This window comes from Delphinapterus leucas, chromosome 4 (assembly GCF_059928025.1).
Source record: "Delphinapterus leucas isolate spDelLeu-1000000601 "Yukka" chromosome 4, BTC_Dleu_Yukka2, whole genome shotgun sequence".
NCBI classification, from domain to species: Eukaryota; Metazoa; Chordata; class Mammalia; order Artiodactyla; family Monodontidae; genus Delphinapterus; species Delphinapterus leucas.
The window spans coordinates 130,244,696-130,268,021 of NC_143132.1; the positions used below are offsets into that span (position 1 = coordinate 130,244,696).

General features: G+C 41.3%; 1 protein-coding gene across 1 annotated transcript; it reads left to right on the forward strand.

The window, feature by feature from the left end:
• Positions 1-18,627: 18,627 nt before the first annotated feature.
• LOC149749436 (proline-rich protein 23C-like) lies at positions 18,628-21,797 on the forward strand. Its single transcript, XM_089911076.1, has one exon. The coding sequence runs from the start codon at positions 19,813-19,815 to the stop codon at positions 20,596-20,598; it is 786 nt and encodes a 261-aa protein (XP_089767202.1). The 5' UTR covers positions 18,628-19,812; the 3' UTR covers positions 20,599-21,797.
• The last annotated feature ends 1,529 nt before the right edge of the window (positions 21,798-23,326 follow it).

The following is a 23,326-nucleotide window of genomic DNA, read 5'->3' on the forward strand; positions in this document are numbered from 1 at the left end:
TTTCATACTGTTGTGATCAGAAAAGATGCTTGAAATAATTTCTATCCTCTTAACTTTGTTGAAGCTTGATTTGTGACCTCATATGTGGTCTATCCTAGAGAACATGCCATGCGTTCTTGGAAAGAATGTGTATTCTCTTTTGGTGGGGTTTATTTTTGGCACGTTTTATATTATACCATAGATTTCATATGTTGCTTTTTTTTTCATTTGTCTGATTGGGTGATTTCCATTATTCTGTCTTCCAGATCACTTATTTGTTCTTCTGTGGCATTTAGTCTGCTATTCATCACTTCTAGATAGGTTTTTATCTCGGTAATTGAATTGTCTAGTTTTTAGAGGTTCCTCTTTATAGTTTCTAGTTCCATGTTACAGTGATCTGTATTTATATTGATAATCTTTCTTCATTCATTTAGGTTTATTAACATCTTTATTGGAGTATAATTGCTTTACAATGGTGTGTTAGTTTCTGCTGTATAACAAAGTGAATCAGCTATACATATACATATATCCCCATATCCCCTCCATCTTGCCTCTCCCTCCCACCCTCCCTATCCCACCCCTCTAGGTGGTCACAAAGCACTGAGCTGATCTCCCTGCACTATGCAGCTGCTTCCCACTAGCTATCTATTTTACATTTGGTAGTGTATATATGTCAGTGCTACTCTCTCACTTCGTCCCAGCTTACCCTTCCCCCTCCCCATGTCCTCAAGTCTTACACTATAAAACTCTTAGAGGAAAACATAGGAAGAACACTCTTTGACATAAATCACAGCAAGATCCTTTTTGACCCACCTCCTAGAGAAATGGAAAATTTAGTATTTTTTATTACCTTCTTTTTGAACTTGGGGTCTAGGAGACTGGTGAGGTCTGTTTCATTATTGTTCTTTCAGGAGATTTCTCTTGTTCTTTCAATTAGGAGTATTTCCTCTGCCTTTTCATTTTAATTAACTTTATCTCTATGAATTTAGGAGAAACGGTTATCTACTGTGGTCTTGAAGGGGTGTTTTTATGTGGGAGTGTCCCTGTAGAGACTGTGTGTGTCCAATCGTTTTGGTGCAATGGCTACTTTTGTTATAGATACCAGCCATGTATCTCCTCAGGGTGTGCTGAACCTTATCCCCTTGATAGGATATGTGGTTGGTGTTGTAGTATCTAGAGCCTATGATGGATATGAGGCAGGGTTTCCTCTCTGTTTCCTGGCTGTCACTGCCCTGCCATGGGCATGGTCTGATCCCCAGTTGGAGTAGAAGCCCTGAGGGCTGGGTTTTATCAGGATCTGTTGCTCTTGAGTGTATGCCCTGCCCCAAAGGAGGTGATTGCTGAAGAAAGTGAGGCCTGTGTGGTCACAGAGGACCTATGTGACGCCTGTGTAGGCTTCCACAGTCCTACGCAGAAGCAGCCTAAACTTGTGTCCCTTTCTCTGTTGCTTGTCACAGATCTAGTGCCAGGCTATGGTGTGGAATAGGCTGGGATTGGCAGTTGGGGCTTTGTGGCTGCAGGAATTGAGGTGGCTGCACTGCTTTCTGAGTTCTGGGCTGCCTCTGTGGCCAACTTCTCCCAGGACCTGTCTGCCCCAAATCTAGCGCTAAGCTGCAGTGTAGAGTAGGTGGAGCCAGGGTGCTCTCACTGGGAGACATACTGCATACTCCTGTGTACTGACAATCAAGTTGCTGCCCCACACATACCAGACCCCAGCCACCTCTGGGCTGTCTCTGCCTTGCTAGATGAGTCCTTTCCCAGGGGCTGTCTGGTGAGATTCAGCACTTACTTGCTGCCGCTCCTGTGGCACCCTGTGCTCAAGCTGACAACACCTGCTGCAGCTACAGCCACACCCCTGTGCATGCCTTGACAATGGTCTCCAAGGCTCCACTCAGGTCACACACCAGGTGCCCAGATCTGTTTCTGCACAGCTAGACCAACTCTCTGCCCAGATCTCACATGTGATGTGGAGAGAGTAGGGCCAGGGTGTTCGCCCCTTCAGATTGGGAAGCGGGTTGAGGCAGCAGCAACCAGTGAAAAGCTCTCTCTGCCCTGTCAGCAAGCCAGCATGTGTACACTCTTTGAGAAGAGAGCCTAGGCTTCTCCAGCCCTTCTATGTGTCTGAGCAGATTTCCCAGCAGGCAAGGGGAACCATCTCCCCCACACAGGATCCCAGGACAGGGATGCCCAGATTGTGGTTTGACGCACTCACTCCCCAGGGTGAGGGTCAGCCTGTGTAGACCTTTTCTTCCTTACTGATCCCCACAGTGTGCAGGTCCCGACCTACCCAGTTATGTGGAGATCTTTCTTACACCTTTGGTTGTGAAGGAGTTCTTCTGCCAGCTTCCAGTTAGTTTTCCATGAGAATTATTCCACCTGTGATTTTTTTTTAATTTATTTATTTTTGGCTGCATTGGGTCTTCGTTGCTGCAGGGGGGCTTTCTCTAGTTGTGAAGAGAGGGGGCTACTATTGGTTGCAGTACATGGACTTCTTATTGCAGTGGCCTCTCTTGCTGTGGGGCATGGGCTCTAGGTGCGTGGGCTCAGTAGTTGTGGCTCGTGGGCTCCAGAGCATAGGCTCAGTAGTTGTGGCACACGGGCTTAGTTGCTCTGTAGTATGTGGAATCTTCCCAGACCAGGGCTTGAACCCATGTCCCCTACACTGGCAGACAGATTCTTAACCACTGAACCACCAGGGAAGCCCTGTGTGATGTATTTTTGATGTTTTTGTGGAGGCAGGTGAGCTCCACGTCCTCCTACTTTGACATCTTGATCCACCTCTGAACCCCAACTTTTTAAAGCAACATTTTGTTTATTTACAGATTGGGATTATACTATAAAGTCCACAAAAAGAGTGATGAAATAGAAATAAGTAGAGAAAGTCATTTCAAATAAAGTGGTCAGCAATAGGCTTTTCTAGAAGGTGCTACCTGAGTTGGTCTTTGAAGAAGATACCAGCACTGCATAAAACTGGAGGAAGAGTTGAAACCCAATTTTTAAAGTAAGAAAATAGAAGACAGGAACATTTCAAAGAAGATATAAGAATGACTAATAAGCATATGAAAAATAATATACCTTGATTGGCAATCAGGAAAGCAAAATGAAAACACAATGAGATACAATTTTACCACACCAGGTTGGAAAAGAATAAAGAATTTATCAGTAAGAAATGTCTGCAGTAATGTAGTGAAATGCAACTCTGCTCACAGGAGTGTAAACTGTGAAAACATTTTGAAAAAAGAGAGGAAGGTGTTACCTATTAATTTAAAAAGGAACACACAGGACCAATTAGCAATCCAGTCCTAGGTGTGTACAATAAATATATGAGTCAAGAGCCCATGACTTTTTTAAAGATATTTTTGATGTGGACCATTTTTAAAGACTTCACTGAATTTGTTACAATATTGCTTCTGTTTTATGCTTTGGTATTTTGGCTGCGAGGCATGCAGGATCCCAGCTCCCCAACAAGGGATTGAACCTGCACCCCCTGCATTGGAAGGTGAAGTCTCAACCACTGGACCACCAGGGAAGTCCCGAGAGCCCATGATTTAAAACCAGATAAATCCACATTTGAGTCCTACATCTAATAGAAACTAGGAACATATTTAATTTTTGATAACTTCCTTGACCACTCTGAGCTTCAGGTGATGTGAAGACTAAAAAAGATAATTTTTTTCATGAAGAAACTTTTTCAGGTCATAGATATGTTTATGGCATTGATTATGGTGATGGTTTCATGATTGTATACTTATCTGCAAACTCAAGTTGTATACATTAACCATGTACAGCTTTTTGTATGTCAGGCATACCTCAACAAAGTGTTGGGCTTTTTTTTAAGAAAAAGATCATTTTTTAAAAAGATGCTCAGTTGAATGCTGGACATATAATAAATGCTCAGTAGAACAATTTAATTATACTAAGATTGTTTTAATTTTATGACAGCCTAAACTTTCAGGAAGAAACTGTTTTACTTTAGTGTTAAAACAAAAGTTATACTAAAGAGAAATCAGTTTTTTTCCATTTACTCCTGAAATGAAAGGCCAAACATTAAAAGAATTTCAGGGAGCATTATGGTGGCCCTGTTTTACGGTGGGGAAGAGGTGGTCTTTTCTCTAGAATGCCTGAAATCAAAAGAAAACATTAGTCTTAAAGGTGAGTAATACTTGAACTGCTATTATCACTGCTCTTTTTTTCTCTAAGAATGAAGTACACAAGTATTCTGCCCCATGAGGCTTATAAAAGTATTTCCCTACAGTGACCTATCAACTACAGCCATGGCTATTGGGCAGCTGCAGATACCGCAATTTCTACCAAGTGGAGCCTCAGAGGGGGCACAGCAAGCATGACATTTTATGACTCTGGTGTCACCTGCAACATCATGGGCCATCTGGTGAGCAGAAGAGTCCTCAAGAGGAGGTGAAGACTCAAATGCGCAAGTCCCAGCCCAGCGCCAGATACAGATCTGGTAGAATACTGGACTGCGGGACTTGAAGGAGGCACCGCCAGAGCTCCAAGGACTTAACCCACATTGCTTGGTCCTGCACCCCACTGGCCCTGGCCACCTCACCTGTCATCCAAATCTGTCACTGATGCAGGACTCAGCCTCTCCTCATCTTCTGCCAGGCCCTCGCACTGCAATCTGCATCTCTGTTGAGGTGATGGGCAGCTGGACTTTCAGCCCCAGAGCCTACCCCTGCATCCTAGTGGGGACCCCAGCCCAGAGCTATTATACCCCTAAAACTAATATAATATTGTAAATCAACAATACTTCTATTTTGAGGAGAGCAATCAAGGTGGTGAGGAGTAGGATGTGGAGCTCACCTCCTCCCACAAATATATCAGAAATACATCTACATACAGAACGATTCTCACAGAACATATACTGAACGCTGGGAGAAGATCTCAGACTTCTGAAAAAACAAGAAAATCTCCACGTAACCAGGTAGGACAAAAGAAAAAAAAAAGAGTGAAAGGAATCAGGATGGAACCTGCGCCCCTGGGAGGGAGCTGTGAAAGAGGAAATGTTCTCGCACCCTGGGAAGTCCCCTCACTAGCAGGGAGATCTCCCAGGTAGGAGGGGGAGCTTCAGAGCCTTAGAGGAGAATGCAGCAACTGGTTTGCAGAATGCAAAATGGAGAGAGACCTGCACAGATGGTCAGTACGGCTACCCTATGCTGCCCACCACAAGACTCTCATCCGCTGGTGGTGGTGGACAGGGCCTGGGTGCTGAAGCTCGGGCTTCGGAGGTCAGATGTGGGGAGAGGACTGGGGTTGGCTGCAGGGAGACAGCCTGAAGGGGCTGCAGTGTAGTGCGGCTGCAACCAAGGGTGTACTTGGAGGAAGGCTTGGGCCCACCAGAGAAGCAAGATTCCATTGTTGGGGGTATGGAAGGGGAGAGGCGGGGGCCACCATAGGTGCTTCTTTCCCTGCACACATCCTCTCAGGCAACAGGACACTACCTACACAAGCTCCAGGGTTGTGTGAGAGCCACTGCTGCAATCTTGGGCAGGGCCACCACTGCCACTGAGAGACCCATGAGCAGGCACCAATCGCTGCCCCCACCGTCTCAGGGCCCATGAAGCACATTCGGGCTGCTGCATCTGCACACACCCCCATCAAGGGGATAACAGCCAGCACACACTGAGGAAAGAGGTAGAAGGCATCCATACTAAAAGCAGCCCTCACGCCAAGAATATTAAGCTCACGCAAGCTATGCAGGGATACTCCTGTATATAAATAGTCTTCCAAGACTACCTTACATACTTGTTTCTCCTAAACTCACAGAGTAAGAGAAATATAAGTAAAAGGAAGAAGCAAAGGAACCACTCCCAGTTAAAAGACCAAATGAATTCCGCTTAAAGAAAAAGCAATGAAATAGATTTCTTCAGTCTCATATACACCGAGTTCAAAAAGGAGGTTATGAAAATACTGAAGAAATTAAGAAAGACTATGGACAGAAATTCAGATTACTGCAAAAAGGAACTAGAAACTACAAGGAGCCAAGAAAACTTAGAAAATTTATTTGTAGAGATGAAAGCTGAGCTAAAGGCAATAAATAGCAGAATGAATAATGCAGAAGAACGAATGAGTGATCTGGAAGACAGAATAATGGAAATCACTCAATCAGAACAGCAGACAGAATGCCAAATTGAAAAAAACATGAAATCAATAAAAAAACTATGGAATAATATAAAGTGTGCCAATCTACACATAACAGGGATTCCAGAAGGAGAAGAAAGAGAAAAGGGGATTGAAAATGTATTTGAAGAAATTATGGCTGAAAACTTCCCAAATTTAAAGAAGGAAACAAATATTCAGATACAGGAAGCACAGAGAGTCCCAAACAAGATAAACCCAAAAAGATCTACACCAAGACATACTATCATCAAAACAGAAAAAGTTAAAGAGAGAATTCTAAAGGCAGCAAAACAAAAACAAAGAGTTAATTACAAGGGAACCCCCAAAAGGCTATCAGCTGATTTCTCTACAGAAACACTGCAGGCCAGAAGGGAGTGGCAAAATATATTCACAGTCTTAAAAGGGAAAAAACTGCAACCTAGAATACTCTACCAAGCAAGATTATCATGTAGAATGGAAGAGGCACTTCCCTGGTGGTTCAGTGGTTAAGACTTTGCCTTCCAATGCAGGGAGTTTGAGTTTGATCCCTGGTCAGGGAGCTAAGATCCCACATGCCTTGAGGCCAAAACACCAAAGCACAAAACAGGGCAATATTGTAACAAATTCAATAAAAGACTTTGAAAATAGTCCACATCAAAATAAAAAATCTTAAAAAAAAAGAATAGAAGGAGAAATAAAGAATTTCTCAGACAAGCGAAAACTAAAAGAATACAGCAATACTAAACTTATCATAAAATAAATATTGAAAGGTCTTCTCTAAATAGAAAAGAAGCAAGAAGATATAGGAAAGAGGAAATCACAATTAGAAAGTAAATCACTTAAATAAGCCAGCATAGAGATAAAAAAAAATCTATTTGTGAAAGTGAGGATAAACACAAGGAACAGCAAAAGGGTAAAAATTAAGATGTAAAAGAGGACATCAAAATTATAAAATGTGGGGGAGAAGAGTAAGAAAATATAGATTCTTTTCCAAGAATGTGTTTGAGCCTATATGACTATCAGTCAAAAGCAAGCAGATACAGGAAGGGGTTAACATACTTCAAAACCAAGGTAACAAAAAATCAAAAGCATACAATAGATTGACAAAAACCAAAAAGAAGAGAACACAGCATAAAATAAAGGAAATCATAAAACCACAGAAAGAAAAAGAACCAAAGAAGAAATACAGAATCAACTGGAAAACAAGGTTTAAAATGGCAATAAATGCATATTTATCAATAATTACCTTAAATGGCAATGGACTAAATGCTCCAATCAAAAGACACAGAGTGGAAAGCTGCATAAAAAAACAAGAGCCTACAACATGCTTCCTACAAGAGATTCACTTTAAGGCAAAGGCCACACATAGATTGAAACTAGGGGGATGTAAAAAGATATTTCATGCAAATGGAAATGACAACAAAGTGGCGATCACAATACTCATGAGAAAAAGTAGACTTTAAAACAAAGGCTATATGGAAAGATAAAGAAGGACAGTATATAATGATAAAAGGATCAATACAAGGAGAGGATATTACACTCGTCAACATATGCACCCAGTATGGGAGCACCTAAATATATAAAACAAATACAGACATAAAGGGAGAAACTGACAGGAATACAATAATAGTAGGAGACCTGAACACCCCACTCACATCAATGGACAGATCTTCTAGACAGAAAATCAATAAGGCATCAGAGATCCTAAATGATACAATAGAGCAGTTTGACTTAATTGATATCTTCAGGACAGTTTATTCAAAAAAACAGAATACACATTCTTTTCAAGTGCACATGGAAGATTCTCTAGAATTGAGACACATACTAGGGCACAAAACAAACCTCAACAAATTTAAGAGTATAGAAATTATTTCAAGCATCTTCTCTGACCACAACAGTATGAAACTAGAAATCAAGCACAGAAAAAGAAAAGAGGAAAAAAAATTACATGGAGACTAAACAACATGCTACTAAAAATAGTGGGTCAATGAGGAAATCAAAAAGAAAATTTAAAAATACCTTGAGACAAATGACAATTAAAACACCATACAAAATCTATAGGATGCAGCAAAAGTAGTTCTAAGAGGGAAGATCATAGTAATACAGGCATTCCTCAAGAAGACAAGAAAAATCTCAAATAAACAACCTAACTCATGACCTAAAAGAATTAGAAAATGAAGAACAAACAAAACCTAAAGTCAGCAGAAGGAAGGAAGTAATAAAGATCAGAGAGGAAGCAAATAAAATAGAGATTAAAAAAACAATAGAAAAAAATCAATAAAACCAAGAGCTGATTCTTTGAAAAGATAAACAAAATTGACAAACATTTGGCCAGGTTCACCAAGAAGAAAAGAGAGAGAACCCAAATAAAATCAAAAAAGAAAATTAGAAATATCAACCAATACTGCAGAAATATAAAAAACCATAAGAGAATACTGTGACCAATTATATGCCAACAAATTCAACAACTTAGAAGAAACAAGCAACTTTCTAGAAACATACAGTCCCCAAAATTGAATCAAGAACAAATAGATAATTTGACCAGACGGATCACTAAAAGTGAAATAGAATCTGTAAACAAAAAAAAAAAAAAAGAGAGAGAGAGATGATTCAAAGAAATGGAAAGATATCCCATGCTCTTGGATTGGAAGAATTAACATTGTTAAAATGGCCACACTACAGAAAGCAAACTACACACTTAATGTGATCCCTATCAAATTGCCCATGACATTTTTCACAGAGCTAAAACAAATAATTCTAAAATTTATGTGGAAATATAAAAGACCCAGAATTGTCAAAGCAATCCTGAAGAAAAGGAACAAAGCAGGAGGCATAACCCTCCCAGATTTCAGACAATACTACAAACCTACAGTAATCAAAACAGTGCGGTATTGGCACAAAAACAAACATATGGATCAATGGAACAGAATAGGGAGCCCAGAAATAAACCCACATATGTACGGACAATTTAGCTTCAACAAAGGAGGCAAGAATATACAACGGGCAAAAGACAGTCTCTTCAGTAAGTGGTGCTGGGTAAGTTGGACAGCTGCATGTAAATCAATGAAATTAGAACACACCCTCACACCATGCACAAAAATAAACTCAAAATGGCCTACAGGCTTAAAACGAAGACATGACACCATAAAGCTCCTAGAAGAGATCATAGGCAAAACATTCTCTGACACAAATTTTACCAGTGTTTTCTTAGGTTAGTCTCCCAAGACAATAGAAATAAAAACAAAAATAAATAAATGGGACCTAATCAAACTTACAAGCTTTTGCACAGCCAAGAAAACCATAAACAAAACAAAAAGATAACCTACAGAATGGGAGAAGATATTTGCTAATGATGCGACTGACATGGGCTTAATTTCCAAAATATATAAACAGCTCATACAACTCAACAACAACAAAAAATTCAAGCAACCCAATCAAAAAATGGGCAGAAGACCTAAATAGACGTTTCTCCAAAGAAGACATACAGATGACTAGAAGGCACATGAAAAGATGCTCAACATCGCTAATTATTAGAGAAATGCAAACCAAAACTACAGTGAGGTACCACCTCACACCAGTCATCATTAAAAACTCTACAAATAACAAATGCTGGAGAGGGTATGGAGAAAAGGGAAACCTCCTACACTGTTGGTGGGAATGTAAATTGGTGCAACCACTATGGAAAACAGTATGGAGGTTCCTCAAAGAACTAAAAATAGAATTACTGTATAATCCAGCAATCCCACTCCTGGGCATATATCCAGCCAAAACTGTAACTCAAAAATATACATGTACCCCTATGTTCACAGTAGCACTATTCACAGTAGGCAAGACATGAAAACAACCTACATGTCCATCAAAAGATAAACGGATAAAGAACATGTGGGATATATATACAATGGAATTCTACTCGGTCATAAAAAAGAATGAAATAATGCCACTTGCAGAGGCATGGAGGCAACTAGAGATTATCATACTAAGTGAAGTAAGTCAGAAAGAGAAAGACAAATACCATATGATATCATTTATATGTGGAATCTAAAATAAGACACAAATGAACCTATCTATGAAACAGAAACAGACTCACATAGAGAACAGACCTGCAGTTGGAAAAGGGGAGGGGCAGTGGGGAGGGAAGGACTGGGAGTTTGGGGTTAGTAGATGCAAACTATTACATACAAAATGGATAAACAAAAAAGCCCTGCTGTATAGCACAGGGAACTATATTCAATATCCTGAGATAAAGCAAATGGAAAAGAATGTATATATAGGTATAACTGAATCACTTTGCAGTACCGCAGAAATTAACACAACATTGTAAATAAACTATACTTCAATTAAAATATATATATTTCTATTTTAAAAAATTTGATTCACAATACCACCAAAAAGAATAAAATACTTCAGAAGAAATTTAACAAAGTAAGTGTAAGGCTTATAAATTGACAATAATAAAACACTGAGGAGTTACTAAAGATGATCTAAATGTACAGGGAGACATTTATGATTCATGATTGAAGTCATGTTCATGATTGAAAGACTGAATATTGTCAAAATAGCAATTATTCCCAAATTGAGCTATACAAGAATCCAGCAGGCATGCATAAGAAATTGACAAACTGATACTAAAATTCATGGGGAAATGCAAAGGACCTAGAATTGTATTGACAGCTTTTAAAAACAACAAAGTTGAACACTACTCCGTTTCAAATCTTACTCAAAAGATACAATAATCAAGACAGTGTGCTATTGGCACATGAACAGTCATACAAGAGGTCAATGGAACACAATTATGAGTCAAAACTATTTACACTTATGGTCAAATTATTATATTTACACTTATGGTCAAATTATTTCCGACAAAAGTGCCAAGACAATTAAATGTAAAAGGCATAGTCTTCTTAACAATTGAATATTCACATTCAAAAAGAAACTTAAACTATTAGTTCACACTATACCCGCACACAAAAACACAAACTGGATCAAAGACCTATATGTAAAAATTAAACTATTCATTTCTTCAAAACAAGGTGGCGGGGGCAGGGAATCATTAAGACCTTGGTTGGGCAGAAGGTTCTTAGATACAACACCAAATTTACAATCCATTTTTTTAAACTTGGCATTTTGAAAGTCATCAAAAATTTAAACACATGCACATCAAAAGTCACCAATAAAAATTTTTGAAATACACCTAAAACTAATATAATGTTATATGTCAATTATATCTCAGTGAAACAATGGAGGAAAGTCCATACAATGGGAGAAAATATGTGCAATCACATATCAGGTAAAGGACTTGTATCCAGAATATATAAAGAACTTTTACAACTCAAAATTAAGGCAAATGAGAGAATTTTTAAATGAACAAAACATTTGAATAGATATTTAACCATAAAAACTACACAACATAGGCTTAGCTAATACACTAATGAGAAGATATTCAATGTCATTAGTCATTAGAGAAATGCAAGTTAAAGCCACGATGACATACCAAAACACACTCGCGAAAATGGCTATAATCAAAAAAGACAGACAATACCAAGTGCTAGTGAGAATGAGGAAAGAGTGAAACCCACATGCATTGCTTGTGAGAACATCAAACTGTACACCCATTTTGGAAAACCATTCCATGGGTTTACTTTTAAATGGAACATAAACTTGCCGTTTGACCCAAAATTCCATTACTTGGAATCTATGCAAGAGACCTGAAAACATATTTCCCCACACAGACATGTATAGGAGTGTTCATAGCAGCATTACTCATAATAGCCCCCAAATGGAAATAATCCAAATGTCCAAATACTCATGAATGTACAAATAAACGTGGTATTTCCATACAATAGACACTACTCCCCAAGTAAAATGAAAGAACACCATTTATGATAAAAACCCTCCAGAAAGTAGGCATAGAGGGAACTCTTCTCAACATAATAAAGGCCATATATGACAAACCCACAGCCAACATCGTCCTCAATGGTGAAAAACTGAAACCATTTCCACTAAGATCAGGAACAAGACAAGGTTGCCCACTCTCACCACTCTTATTCAACATAGTTTTGGAAGTTCTAGCCACAGAAATCAGAGAAGAAAAACAAATAAAAGGAATCCAAATTGGAGAAGAAGAAGTAAAGCTGTCACTGTTTAAAGATGGCATGATAACTATACATAGAGAATCCTAAAGATGCTACCAGAAAACTACTAGAGCTAATCAATGAATTTGGTAAAGTAGCAGGATACAAAATTAATGCACAGAAATCTCTGGCATTCCTATACACTGATGATGAAAAATCTGAAAGTGAAATTAAGAAAACAATCCCATTTACAATTTCAACAAAAGGAATAAAATATCTAGGAATAAACCTACCTAAGGAGACAAAAGACCTGTATGCAGAAAATTATAAGACACTGATGAAAGAATTTAAAGATGATACGAACAGATGGAGAGATATACCATGTTCTTGAATTGGAAGAATCAACATTGTGAAAATGATTATACTACCCAAAGCAATCTACAGACTCAATGCAATCCCTATGAAACTACCAACGGCATTTTTCACAGAACTGGAAGAAAAAATTTCACAATTTGTATGGAAACACAAAAGACCTCGAATAGCCAAAGCAATCTTGTGAAAGAAAAACGGAGCTGGAGTAATCAGGCTCCCTGACTTCAGACTAAACTACAAAGCTACAGTAATCAAGACAGTATGGTACTGGCATAAAAACAGAAATATAGATCAATGGAACAGGATAGAAAGCCCAGAGATAAACCCACGCACATACGGTCACCTTATCGTTGATAAAGGAGACAAGAATATAGAGTGGAGAAAAGACAGACTCTTCAATGAGTGGTGCTGGGAAAACTGGACAGGTACTTGTAAAAATATGAAATTAGAACACTCCCTAACACCATACACAAAACTAAACTCAAAATGGATTAAAGACCTAAATTTAAGGCCAGACACCATCAAACTCTTAGAGGAAAACATAGGCAGAACACTCTATGACATAAATCACAGCAAGATCCTTTTTGACCCACCTCCTAGAGAAATGGAAATAAAAACAAAAATAAACAAATGGGACCTAATGAAACGTAAAAGCTTTTGCACAGCCAAGGAAACCATAAACAAGATGAAAAGACAACCCTCAGAATGGGAGAAAATATTTGCAAATGAAGCAACTGACAAAGGATTAATCTTCAAAACATACAAGGAACTCATGTAGCTCAATAACAAAAAAACAAACAACCCAATCCAAAAATGGGCAGAAGACCTAAATAGACATTTCTCCAAAGAAGATATACAGATCGCCAACAAACATGAAAGAATGCTCAACATCATTAATCATTAGAGAAATGAAAATCAAAACTACAATGAGATATCACGTCACACCATTCAGAATGGCCATCATCAAAAAATCTACAAACAATAAATGCTAGAGAGGGTGTGGAGAAAAGGTAACCCTCCTGCACTGTTGGTGGGAATGTAAATTGATACCACCACTATGGAGAACAGTATGGAGGTTCCTTAAAGAACTACAAATAGAACTACCATATGACACAGCAATCCCACTACTGGGCATATACCCTGAGAAAACCATAATTCAAAAAGAGTCATGTACCAAAATGTTCATTGCAGCTCTATTTACAATAGTCAGGACATGGAAGCAACCTAATTGTCCATCAACAGATGAATGGATAAAGAAGATGTGGCACATATGTACAATGGAATATTACTCAGCCATAAAACGGAACGAAACTGAGTTATTTGTAGTGAGGTGGATGGACTTAGAGACTGTCATACAGAGTGAAGTAAGTCAGAAATGAAAAATAAATACCGTATGCTAACACATATATATGGAATCGAAGGGGAAAAAAAGGTCATGAAGTACCTAGGGGTAAGACGGGAATAAAGACACAAACCTACTAGAGCATGGACTTGAGGATATGGGGAGGGGGAAGGGTAAGCTGTGACAAAGTGAGAGAGTGTCATGGAAATATATACACTACCAAAGGTAAAATAGATAGCTAGTGGGAAGCAGCCGCATAGCACAGGGAGATCAGCTCAGTGGTTTGTGACCACCTAGAGGGGTGGGATAGGGAGGGTGGGAGGGAGGGATATGCAAGAGGGAAGAGATATGGGAACATATGTACATGTATCACTGATTCACTTTGTTATAAAGCACAAACTAACACACCATTGTAAAGCAATTATACTCCAATAAAGAGGTTAAAAAAAAAGAAATAAAACTTTCAGATGGTAAGCCACTGGAAAAAAAATGGTCAGAAGAACATAGGGGCAAAACAGGAATAAAGATGCAGACCTACTAGAGAATGGACTAGAGGATACAGGGAGGGGGAAGGGTAAGCTGGGACAAAGTGAGAGAGTGGCACGGACATATATACACTACCAAACATAAAATAGCTAGCTAGTGGGAAGCAGCCGCGTAGCACAAGGAGATCAGCTCGGTGCTTTGTGACCACCTAGAGGGGTGGGATAGGGAGGGTGGGAGGGAGGGAGATGCAAGAGGGAAGAGATATGGGGACTTATGTATATGTATAACTGATTCACTCTGTTATAAAGCAGAAGCTAACACACCATTGTAAAGCAACTGTACTCTAATAAAGACTTTAAAAAATTAAAAAAATGAAAGAACAATGTATAGAACATGCTACAACATGGATAAAACATGGATAATAGCTACTACAAAAGGAAAAAACTACCAAAACAGTATATTAACTGAAACAAGCCAGATGCAAAAGACTACACATTGAATGATTCATTTCTATGAAATATCCAGTAAAAAGGCTAATTTATAGACACAGAGGCAATCAGCGATTATCTTGGTGTGGGGTTTTTAGAAAGGATTTAATGCAAACAGGCATAAGGGAACTTTCTGAGGTAATGGAGATGTTCTAAAACTGGCTGTGGTGATGATTACCCAACTCCATAACGTTATTAATAAGCATTAAATTGAAGAAAGAAAAATTTACATCACCTGTAAGGAACAAATGGATATGATGTGTCTCCAGAGAAAGATACAGGATCACTTATTAGTATTCAAGGCAAAAATATTTATATAATTTTACTCTTATCATGAGGAAACATCAGAGAATCTCAAATTGAGGAACACTAAGAAATAACTACCTATAATTTTCAAAAATATTAATGGCTTGAAAAACAACAGAAGGCTAAGGAACTATTCCAGATAAAAGTAAACTAAGGAGACACGACACCTCAAAGAAATGCATGATCCTGACCTGCATCTTACAGGCAAAAAAAAAAAAAGAAAAGAAGGCTGGTGGTTAATTGGATGAAAGTACACCAAAGGTACAAACTTCCACTTATAAGATAAATAAGTACTAGGATATAATGTATAGAACAGTAACTATAATTAATACTGATGTGTGTTATACATTAGAGTTATGAGAATAAATCTAAAGAGTTCTCATCACAAGAAAAAAAATTTTTTCTATTTCTTTAATTTTGTACCCATACGAGATGAGGGACTTTAACTAAACTTACTGTGGTAATCATTTCATGATGTATGTAAGTCAAATCATTATGCTGTAAACCTTAAACAACCAGTGCTGTATGTCAGTTATATCTCAATAAAGCTGGAAGGAAAAATAATACTAAATTTAAATTTTTTAAATAGATACAGAGATAGAGATATATAATGAAAGGTATTGTTACTAAAATTGACAAAATTGGAAAATGGACTATGGACTAAGTTATACAACTTAATCTCTAATGATTCAAGAAACAAATATTTATGTGTATTTTTATCTATCTATCTATATATATATATATATATATATATAAACATACATATCCTGTGGTCTTTCTGAGAGACAGGAATAAAGAATGACAAAGCAAATGTGGCAAAGTGTTAAAAGTTAATAGAGGATAAATAAGAATTCTTTATATTGTTTTTGCACTGTTTCTGTAAGTTCGGAAATATTTCAAAATAACATATTAAATATTCAATAAAACAGCAGGACATTGATAATTCTTTGACATGACATTTATTTCTGAGCAATATGCTTAATAGGCAAACAGTAGCAGGAGTCCCACCAAAGTCTAGAACAAGAAAGATGTCACTCTTCCAATAATATTTGACATTATACTGGCGATACTAGCCAACAAAATCAGACAAGAGAAAGAAATTAGATGTTTAAAATCTTAAAGGGAAGAAAAATAAGACCATTTGCAAACCATATGATTGTAAACCTAAAAAAATAACTGAAAAAACATAGAATTCCATAAAAAAGCTGAATTCAAAATTAAGATACAGAAATCACTGTCTGTCACTTATAACACAGAAGCTGAAGTCCTTGGTTAAAAAAGCAAAAAAAAACCCAAACTGCATTTGGCTTCAGCCTCAGCCTTTAAAAGGCCAAATAACTACTTCAATGACAGGTTGTCATTCTTAAAGTAGTAAAGGATTAATAATCGTGTGACAACACAGGCCATCATCGTATCAAATCATTGGGATAGCATCACTAATTCAATGCAATTCACCTCTCAGTAACACATTCAGGAAAGAAAGAAAGCACAACATAATATACCAGAATTACCAGTATTACTGTGAGGTAAGCAGAGAGTGAGTGGGCCAGTACCTCACTCTGCTTCAGGCAAAGACAAAGGTGTTGCTGTACAAGAGATGTTTGAAGCTGCCGTTTCTTATACAACATTTTCATGTAGAAGCCTGTATTGCATGTTGGAAAAGCTCTCTCCAATTAAAGACAGAGGGATAATGTACTTTGTGGATGACAATACCAAACAGCAATAAGATCCAACATATTGCAGAAATAGACCCACAATACTTGTCACATCAGTACTGGATTGGGAGTTTGTGGGGAGTTGAAGGGAGCTCCAGCTTTAACTATGCTGTTTAGATATTCTAAAATATGTATTCAGGTATTATTCCTAAAGTGAATAAAAATAAATAGGAATTTTTTAAAAGCTAGTTATGCATTCTAGGGGGAGAGCAGAATAGCCCTCATCAGACGGACGATCGGCAGCCATCTTGTAACCTACCCAGAACCGGGATTTATTTGCTAATTCCGCCCCCACAGTGGTTCAAGCAGTTCATGTTGATTGGATAGTCAGGTTGGAATGACACCAAGAAAGCCCAATGAGTGGGCCTGATAATCCATCCTGACACTCTTTGGACATCTTAGAGTAAACAAAAATAAGGCAGAAGGAAAGATATCTGATCTGGTGCTCGGCAAGCCATTCCTCAATTATATAGATGTTATCTCCTGGAAACACCTGGACCAGTACTTTCTAGCAGATCAGACCCCTTTTTAGGATGACGATGATGATGAAGCTATTGTTTACCATTCACTGGATGTTGGCTACATGCCAGGCACTGTTCAGGATGATGAGAACAGGGCTGACAATGTCAAGTGGGAAAGACAGATTATAAACATCATCAACAGTAAATAGTTACTATTTACTAAGCACTTACTGTGTTCCAAGAACATTTTACATACATTATCTCACAACCCCCCTGCACACTAGATGGCATTCTCCCCGTTTCACATGTAAGGAAACTGAGGTTAGCGAAGGTGACATGACTTGCCCGTGCCTGACCATGGGCATTCCCTGGCGGTCCAGTGGTTAGAACTCCAAGCGTTCACTGCAGTGGGGACGGGTTCAATCCCTGGTCGGGGAAGTAAGATCCCAGCAGGCCTCGCCGCACGGCCAATTAAAAAAAAAAGAAAGAAAGAAGGAAAGAAAGAAAGGGGCTGACCAGAGGAGGAAATCAGGTGCGACTATGCCAGGCCCATGGTAACTACCTTTGTCTCAGGACAGGACCACATTCCCTTGGGAGGGGAGCTCACAGTGAGGATTCACAGGGCCCAGGACAATGATGAGCCCAGATGTGAGACTACTGAGGTCAGGAGAGCCGTGGACAAGAGATGGCACCAGGCTAGGACGGGAGCCACCACCTTCAGGGCCCAATCCCTGGCCAGGCCAACAGCCCCGAGCCCCACCCTGTATCCTGGCCAAGTTTGGGTTCCTCCTTCTGGCCCCTAAAACAGAGCATGTTCACACTCACTCTCCTGAACGGAGCCCCCACTGAACATTCCCCGACCATGGGATATTCAAGCTTCGCCAACAGAACTCGCCAGGACAAAAGTAGTTGTTTCCTGAAAGCTCCCCAACATCTCCCCACCCCGCCCTCTGTCCAAACAACAGGCGCACAGCAACGGCTCCCATCACCTGGGAACATAGAGGAAGGTGCCAGTGGCATCCACATTCACCCCATGAGAACTCAGGTTCCTGGCAGGGCCCGCTATGCCAGTGTACAGCCCCTGTAAGTTCCCCCAGCCAGCATCCTGACATAAGCAGGGGAATTTCTTGGCCCGTGGCTGAAACACCGGAAGTGCAGCCAGGAGAGCGGATGCAGGCCAGGAGTGTAGGGGAAACCCCTCAAGGCAGGCCCAGGAAGTTTGAGTTCCCTTCATGACTGTCACTAACAGGCTGGGATGTGACCTCAACCATAAACCGCCCTATTCCTGAACCCCTCAAATGCTGCATGAAAACAAATGCAGTGATCTTAAACTTCCTCACAAAACAGAATCTTTGTGGAGGTGCTTAAGGAGAATTCCTACGCCCATGACTCCAGGCGTTCTGAGCAGTGGTTCTGGGATGCGGCAAAGAATCTGCATTTTACACCAATTGGCTAGAGAAGGCCAGTGTCTGCCATTTCACAAATCACTAGCTTGAACACCCATCGAGAGAAGCCTGATTTAAATGGAATTCAGTACAAAGGAATGCTATGTGGCCCTCAAAATGAGAACATATAAGCTATTTTGTAAAAAGGGCCAAAGTGAACAATCACGTGGTTAAAGGACAGGGAGGGAGATGTTTCACCTTCCTCTGAAACCATATGAAAGTATTACCTATTCCAGAATTATTATTGGATGTTTTCTCCTATTAACACTGGTGAGGCAGTCGAGCCACACCTTCTCTTGGCAACCACCTTCAGGGATCTGACAGTCATTGACATCACAGGCAAGGAGAGGCTTAAGGATGTCATCCAAAAATTCACCTCACTGTTGGACCAAAAGGAGTTAAAAGGTCACTTCCAGGGCGAGGTCTCAGGGGACGAGGGAACTACATCTCATCTGCATCTCCTGGTGCAGCGCTCCACTGGTGGGACTTGAACTTGAATCAGTTTTCCGGTTCAGGCTTTCCGTATCTGAGGTCAACGCAAGCAAAGCCAGGAACTCGACCCAGGAAGCCTAGTCCTAGAGCGGCACGATTGCTCCGCCCCCTTGAGGCCTATGGAAGTATTTCTCTAGAGTAAACTACCCACCACAGCCGGGGCTACTGGGCAACACAGAGGCCTCCACTTCTAGGGGCGGAGCCTAGGAAGGGGCGGGGCTTAGCGTGAGGATGCTTTGCGACTCAGGTTCCGCTGGCGTCGCTCCCAACATCCTCGGCCCACTCCTGCGCAAACCAGTCCACGTGAGGGCCTGAAGATTCACACAAGCAAAGCCGAGCCCAGCAGCTCCCCTAGAAGCCAGGACTGAGGGATCCCGAGAGGCACCCCCAGAGCTCCGAAGGCTCCTCCCTCGTCCCGCAGTCCTGCGCCCAACCGCCCTGCTTCGGCCTCACCTGTCAAACCGATCTGTCACTGCCTGCAGGACCCAGCCCTTCCTCGCCTTCTGCCAGGCCCCAGGCCCGCGGCCACATTGAGAAGATGGGCAGCCGGTCCCGCAGCCCCAGCGCTTCCCCTGCGGACCGGTGGGGACCGCATCCCGGAGGACCGGGCCCTGCCAAGCGCCGGCGAACGGAGGAGCCCGCGGGCCCCGAGTCCAAGTCCAGGGCGGCGCCCAGCCTGGACAACCTGACCTGGCCCCCGACCGTGGACACGCTCATCTTCGTGGTGGTCCTGCCCGCCGGCTGTGCCCTGCACGTGCCCCTGGACGACGTCGACCTGCTGCTGGAGCCCGAGCCAATGTCCGTGCTGCAAGTGTCTCTCGGAGATCACATCCTCATGCTGGTCCCTGAGGCCCTCCTGGGCCCGGGCGTGGAAGGCCCGTGGGGACAGGGCCTGGGACGGGGCGCTTTCCGGAGCCCTCCCGGGGAGTACATGGTTCCGGAGCCGGGATTCTTGTGCGCAGCTGTCCCAGAGATCTCCTGCCAAGAAGAGGTCAACGAGGAGGATGCGGATGCTGACGCCGACTTCCTGCCGGCTGGGACAGATGCTGCTGCAGTCTCAGTCGCTGGGCTCCGCCCCTCGGCTGGATGCATGTCTGGCTTCCACCTGTTGGGCCAAGCCTCAGAGCCGTCCCCTCGGGCCCCCAACACTAGTCCAGAGAGACGCTCTCCTCACCACGACGACATCCTGGACTTGCACCTTCCAGAGCCCTTCCCTGACTCACCACTCCAACCTCTACCTCCCTCTCCAAGTCCAGGTCCTCACCAGCGTCCCCAGCGCCCTCATGGTCCTCCACGCAAGATCCGGAAATGCCTGTTCCCTTAATCAACTGCCTCCCACAATTCCTGGCCAACTCAGCGGGGACCAGGAGAGAGTCTTCTGATATTGGCTGTGTGTACCTTGCACACACCGTAAGAATCACACGAACAGTTGCTTTATGGATGCAGGCTGCACTGCAGAATTCTGATCAGTGACTGACTAAAACACCTGAAAGGAAGCTCACCCGGGCAAAGAAAAGCCGCTTGAAATACAGTCTGCTTTCCGACAGCCAGACTGCTCCTTAGATTTTCTCTAGGGAGGGCACCCTTACGCAGCTCTACCCTCCTCCCATTCGCTTCAAACCTAAGCACTTTTCTCTAAAAAGCCCTCCTTTTCCGGGCACCCTACCACTGCCCATACCCCTGTTCCCCCCAACCCCCTTAATAGAGTAATTGCTAAATTTGTTTTGTTTACAGGGTTTTGGACCTAGTGTCCATACTAGTTTACAACAACCCTCTACCCAGTTTGACCTTTTCTGGATGGCAGCTCTAGCCCCTTTGGGGGAATCTAGCCAGTAGTTGTATGTGGACAGATCTTTGTTGGATACAGAACACAGGATGGGGAACAATGATCAGGCGCCCTCCTCTTTTTGAATGAGCAGGTTGGCAAATGGTTTAACTTTATTGCTGGGTTTGGGGTGATATTTTCCCAAAAGAGCCAACTGTTCTCCATTCTTCTTACATGCTTTTAATATATTTCTCTTGTCCTGGAAGAGTTTGTAATTCTAAAGATTCTGTGTTTTATACTTCTAAGATCCCAAATAGGTTTTGTACATTACTACTAGCATATAGAAATAATTTGCTCTTATATTGGTCTGATATCCAGCAAAATTACTTAATTTCTGTAACCACTTCTCTGTACATTCTCTTGCTTGACTGATAAAGATCTCTCGAAATAATGAGAGTATGTCTCTTTTTTTTTTCACAAGCCTCTTACATCTTATTTTTCCTTAATCTTTTTAAAAAATAAATTTATTTATTTATTTTTATTCATTTATTTTTGGCTGCGTTGGGTCTTCATTGCTGTGTGCGGGCTTTCTCTAGTTGCGATGAGCAGGGACTGCTCTTCGTTGTGGTGTGCGGGCTTCTCACTGCGGTGGCTTCTCTTGTTGGGGAGCATGGGCTCTTGGCGTGTGGGCTTCAGTAGTTGTGGCACGCAGGCTTCAGTAGTTGTGGCTCGCGGGCTCCAGAGCACAGGCTCAGTAGTTGTGGTGCACGGGCTTAGCTGCTCCGTGGCTTGTGGGATCTTCCCAGACCAGGGCTCAAACCCGTGTCCCCTGCATTGGCAGACGGATTCTTAACCATTGCACCACCAGGGAAGTCCCTCCTTAATATTTTTTATTGGATATTACTTCAAGTAATATATCCAGATTGACTGGTATAGTCAATAGGGTCATCCCTTTCTTTTTCTTTTGTTTTTTTGAAGTATAGTTGATTTACAATATTAGTTTTTGGTGCACAACAAAATAATTCAATATTTTTATAGATTATATTCCAGTTAACGTTATTACAAAAAATGGGTATATTTTCCTCTGCTGTACAATATGTCCTTGTTCCTTACTTACTGTATACACAGTAGTTTTAATCTCTCAGTCTTCTACCCTATCTTGTTCCTCTCTCCCCTCTGTCTGGTGACAACCACTACTTTGTTCTCATTATATGTGAGTCTGTTTCTGTTTTATTCTATGCATTTATTTCTTTTCTTTTTTAGCTTCCACATATGAGTGATAGCATAGAGTATATGTCTTTCTCTGTCTGACTAATTTCATTAGGCAGAATACACTCTAGGTCCATCCACGTTGTTGCAAATGGCAGAACTCCATTCTCATCAGACTGGCATCCATTTGCACACACTTTGCAGTGGGTATTCAATAAAACCAAATGAGCTTTTCTTCTCCTGATTTTCTTTTGCCGTGATAGTTTGGCTTTAATCCAGAAAGAGTGTTCTCTTTGGTGTCAGGTGGTGGAGGCTCTGGAGTCTGCATTCAGAGAAGTCATGTTGGGGCCTAAGTCATGAGAGGTACAAGCACCTCATTTACCCACCATTGCCACCTCTTATGGGGTAGTTTAAATGTAGAGCTTCTACTCTTCCAGGAAAGATGCCTGCTTCTTACATGTCATCTCATTCAACTCCTCATAGCTTCACTAAGGAGGATTTGGCTTGAACAAAATTGTGCATTTGAGAGGCTCCTTCAATAAGAAGGGGAGAAGATTTCTCAGTTTCAATGGGCAGCATATTTTGATTTGGTATAAGGAGGCTTCCAAACAAAACTCTGAATCAAAAGCTGCTTCATTAAAACATTCTCTGGGGCTTCCCTGGTGGCGCAGTGGTTGAGAGTCTGCCTGCCGATGCAGGGGACACGGGTTCATGCCCTGGTCCGGGAGGATCCCACATGCCGCGAAGCGGCTGGGCCCGTGAGCCATGGCTGCTGAGCCCGCACGTCCGGAGCCTGTGCTCCACAACGGGTGAGGCCACAGCAGTGAGAGGCCCACATACCGCAAAAAAAAAAAAAATTATCTGGCCAAAGCTAATGACCAATTTGAAAAACAACTAGACTTATTTCTCTATTAAGTCCCCCAGTTGCCTTTCCCAGATCTCCCTCTGCCTCTTCTCCTGACATTCTCTCTCCTTCTGAAATTCCACTGACTCGTCTTTTAATTCCCCTTTCCCAGGTCCCCCGCCTTTGCCCAACAAACCTCCCAAGAACCCAAAATGCTAGCTGCCTCTGAAGATC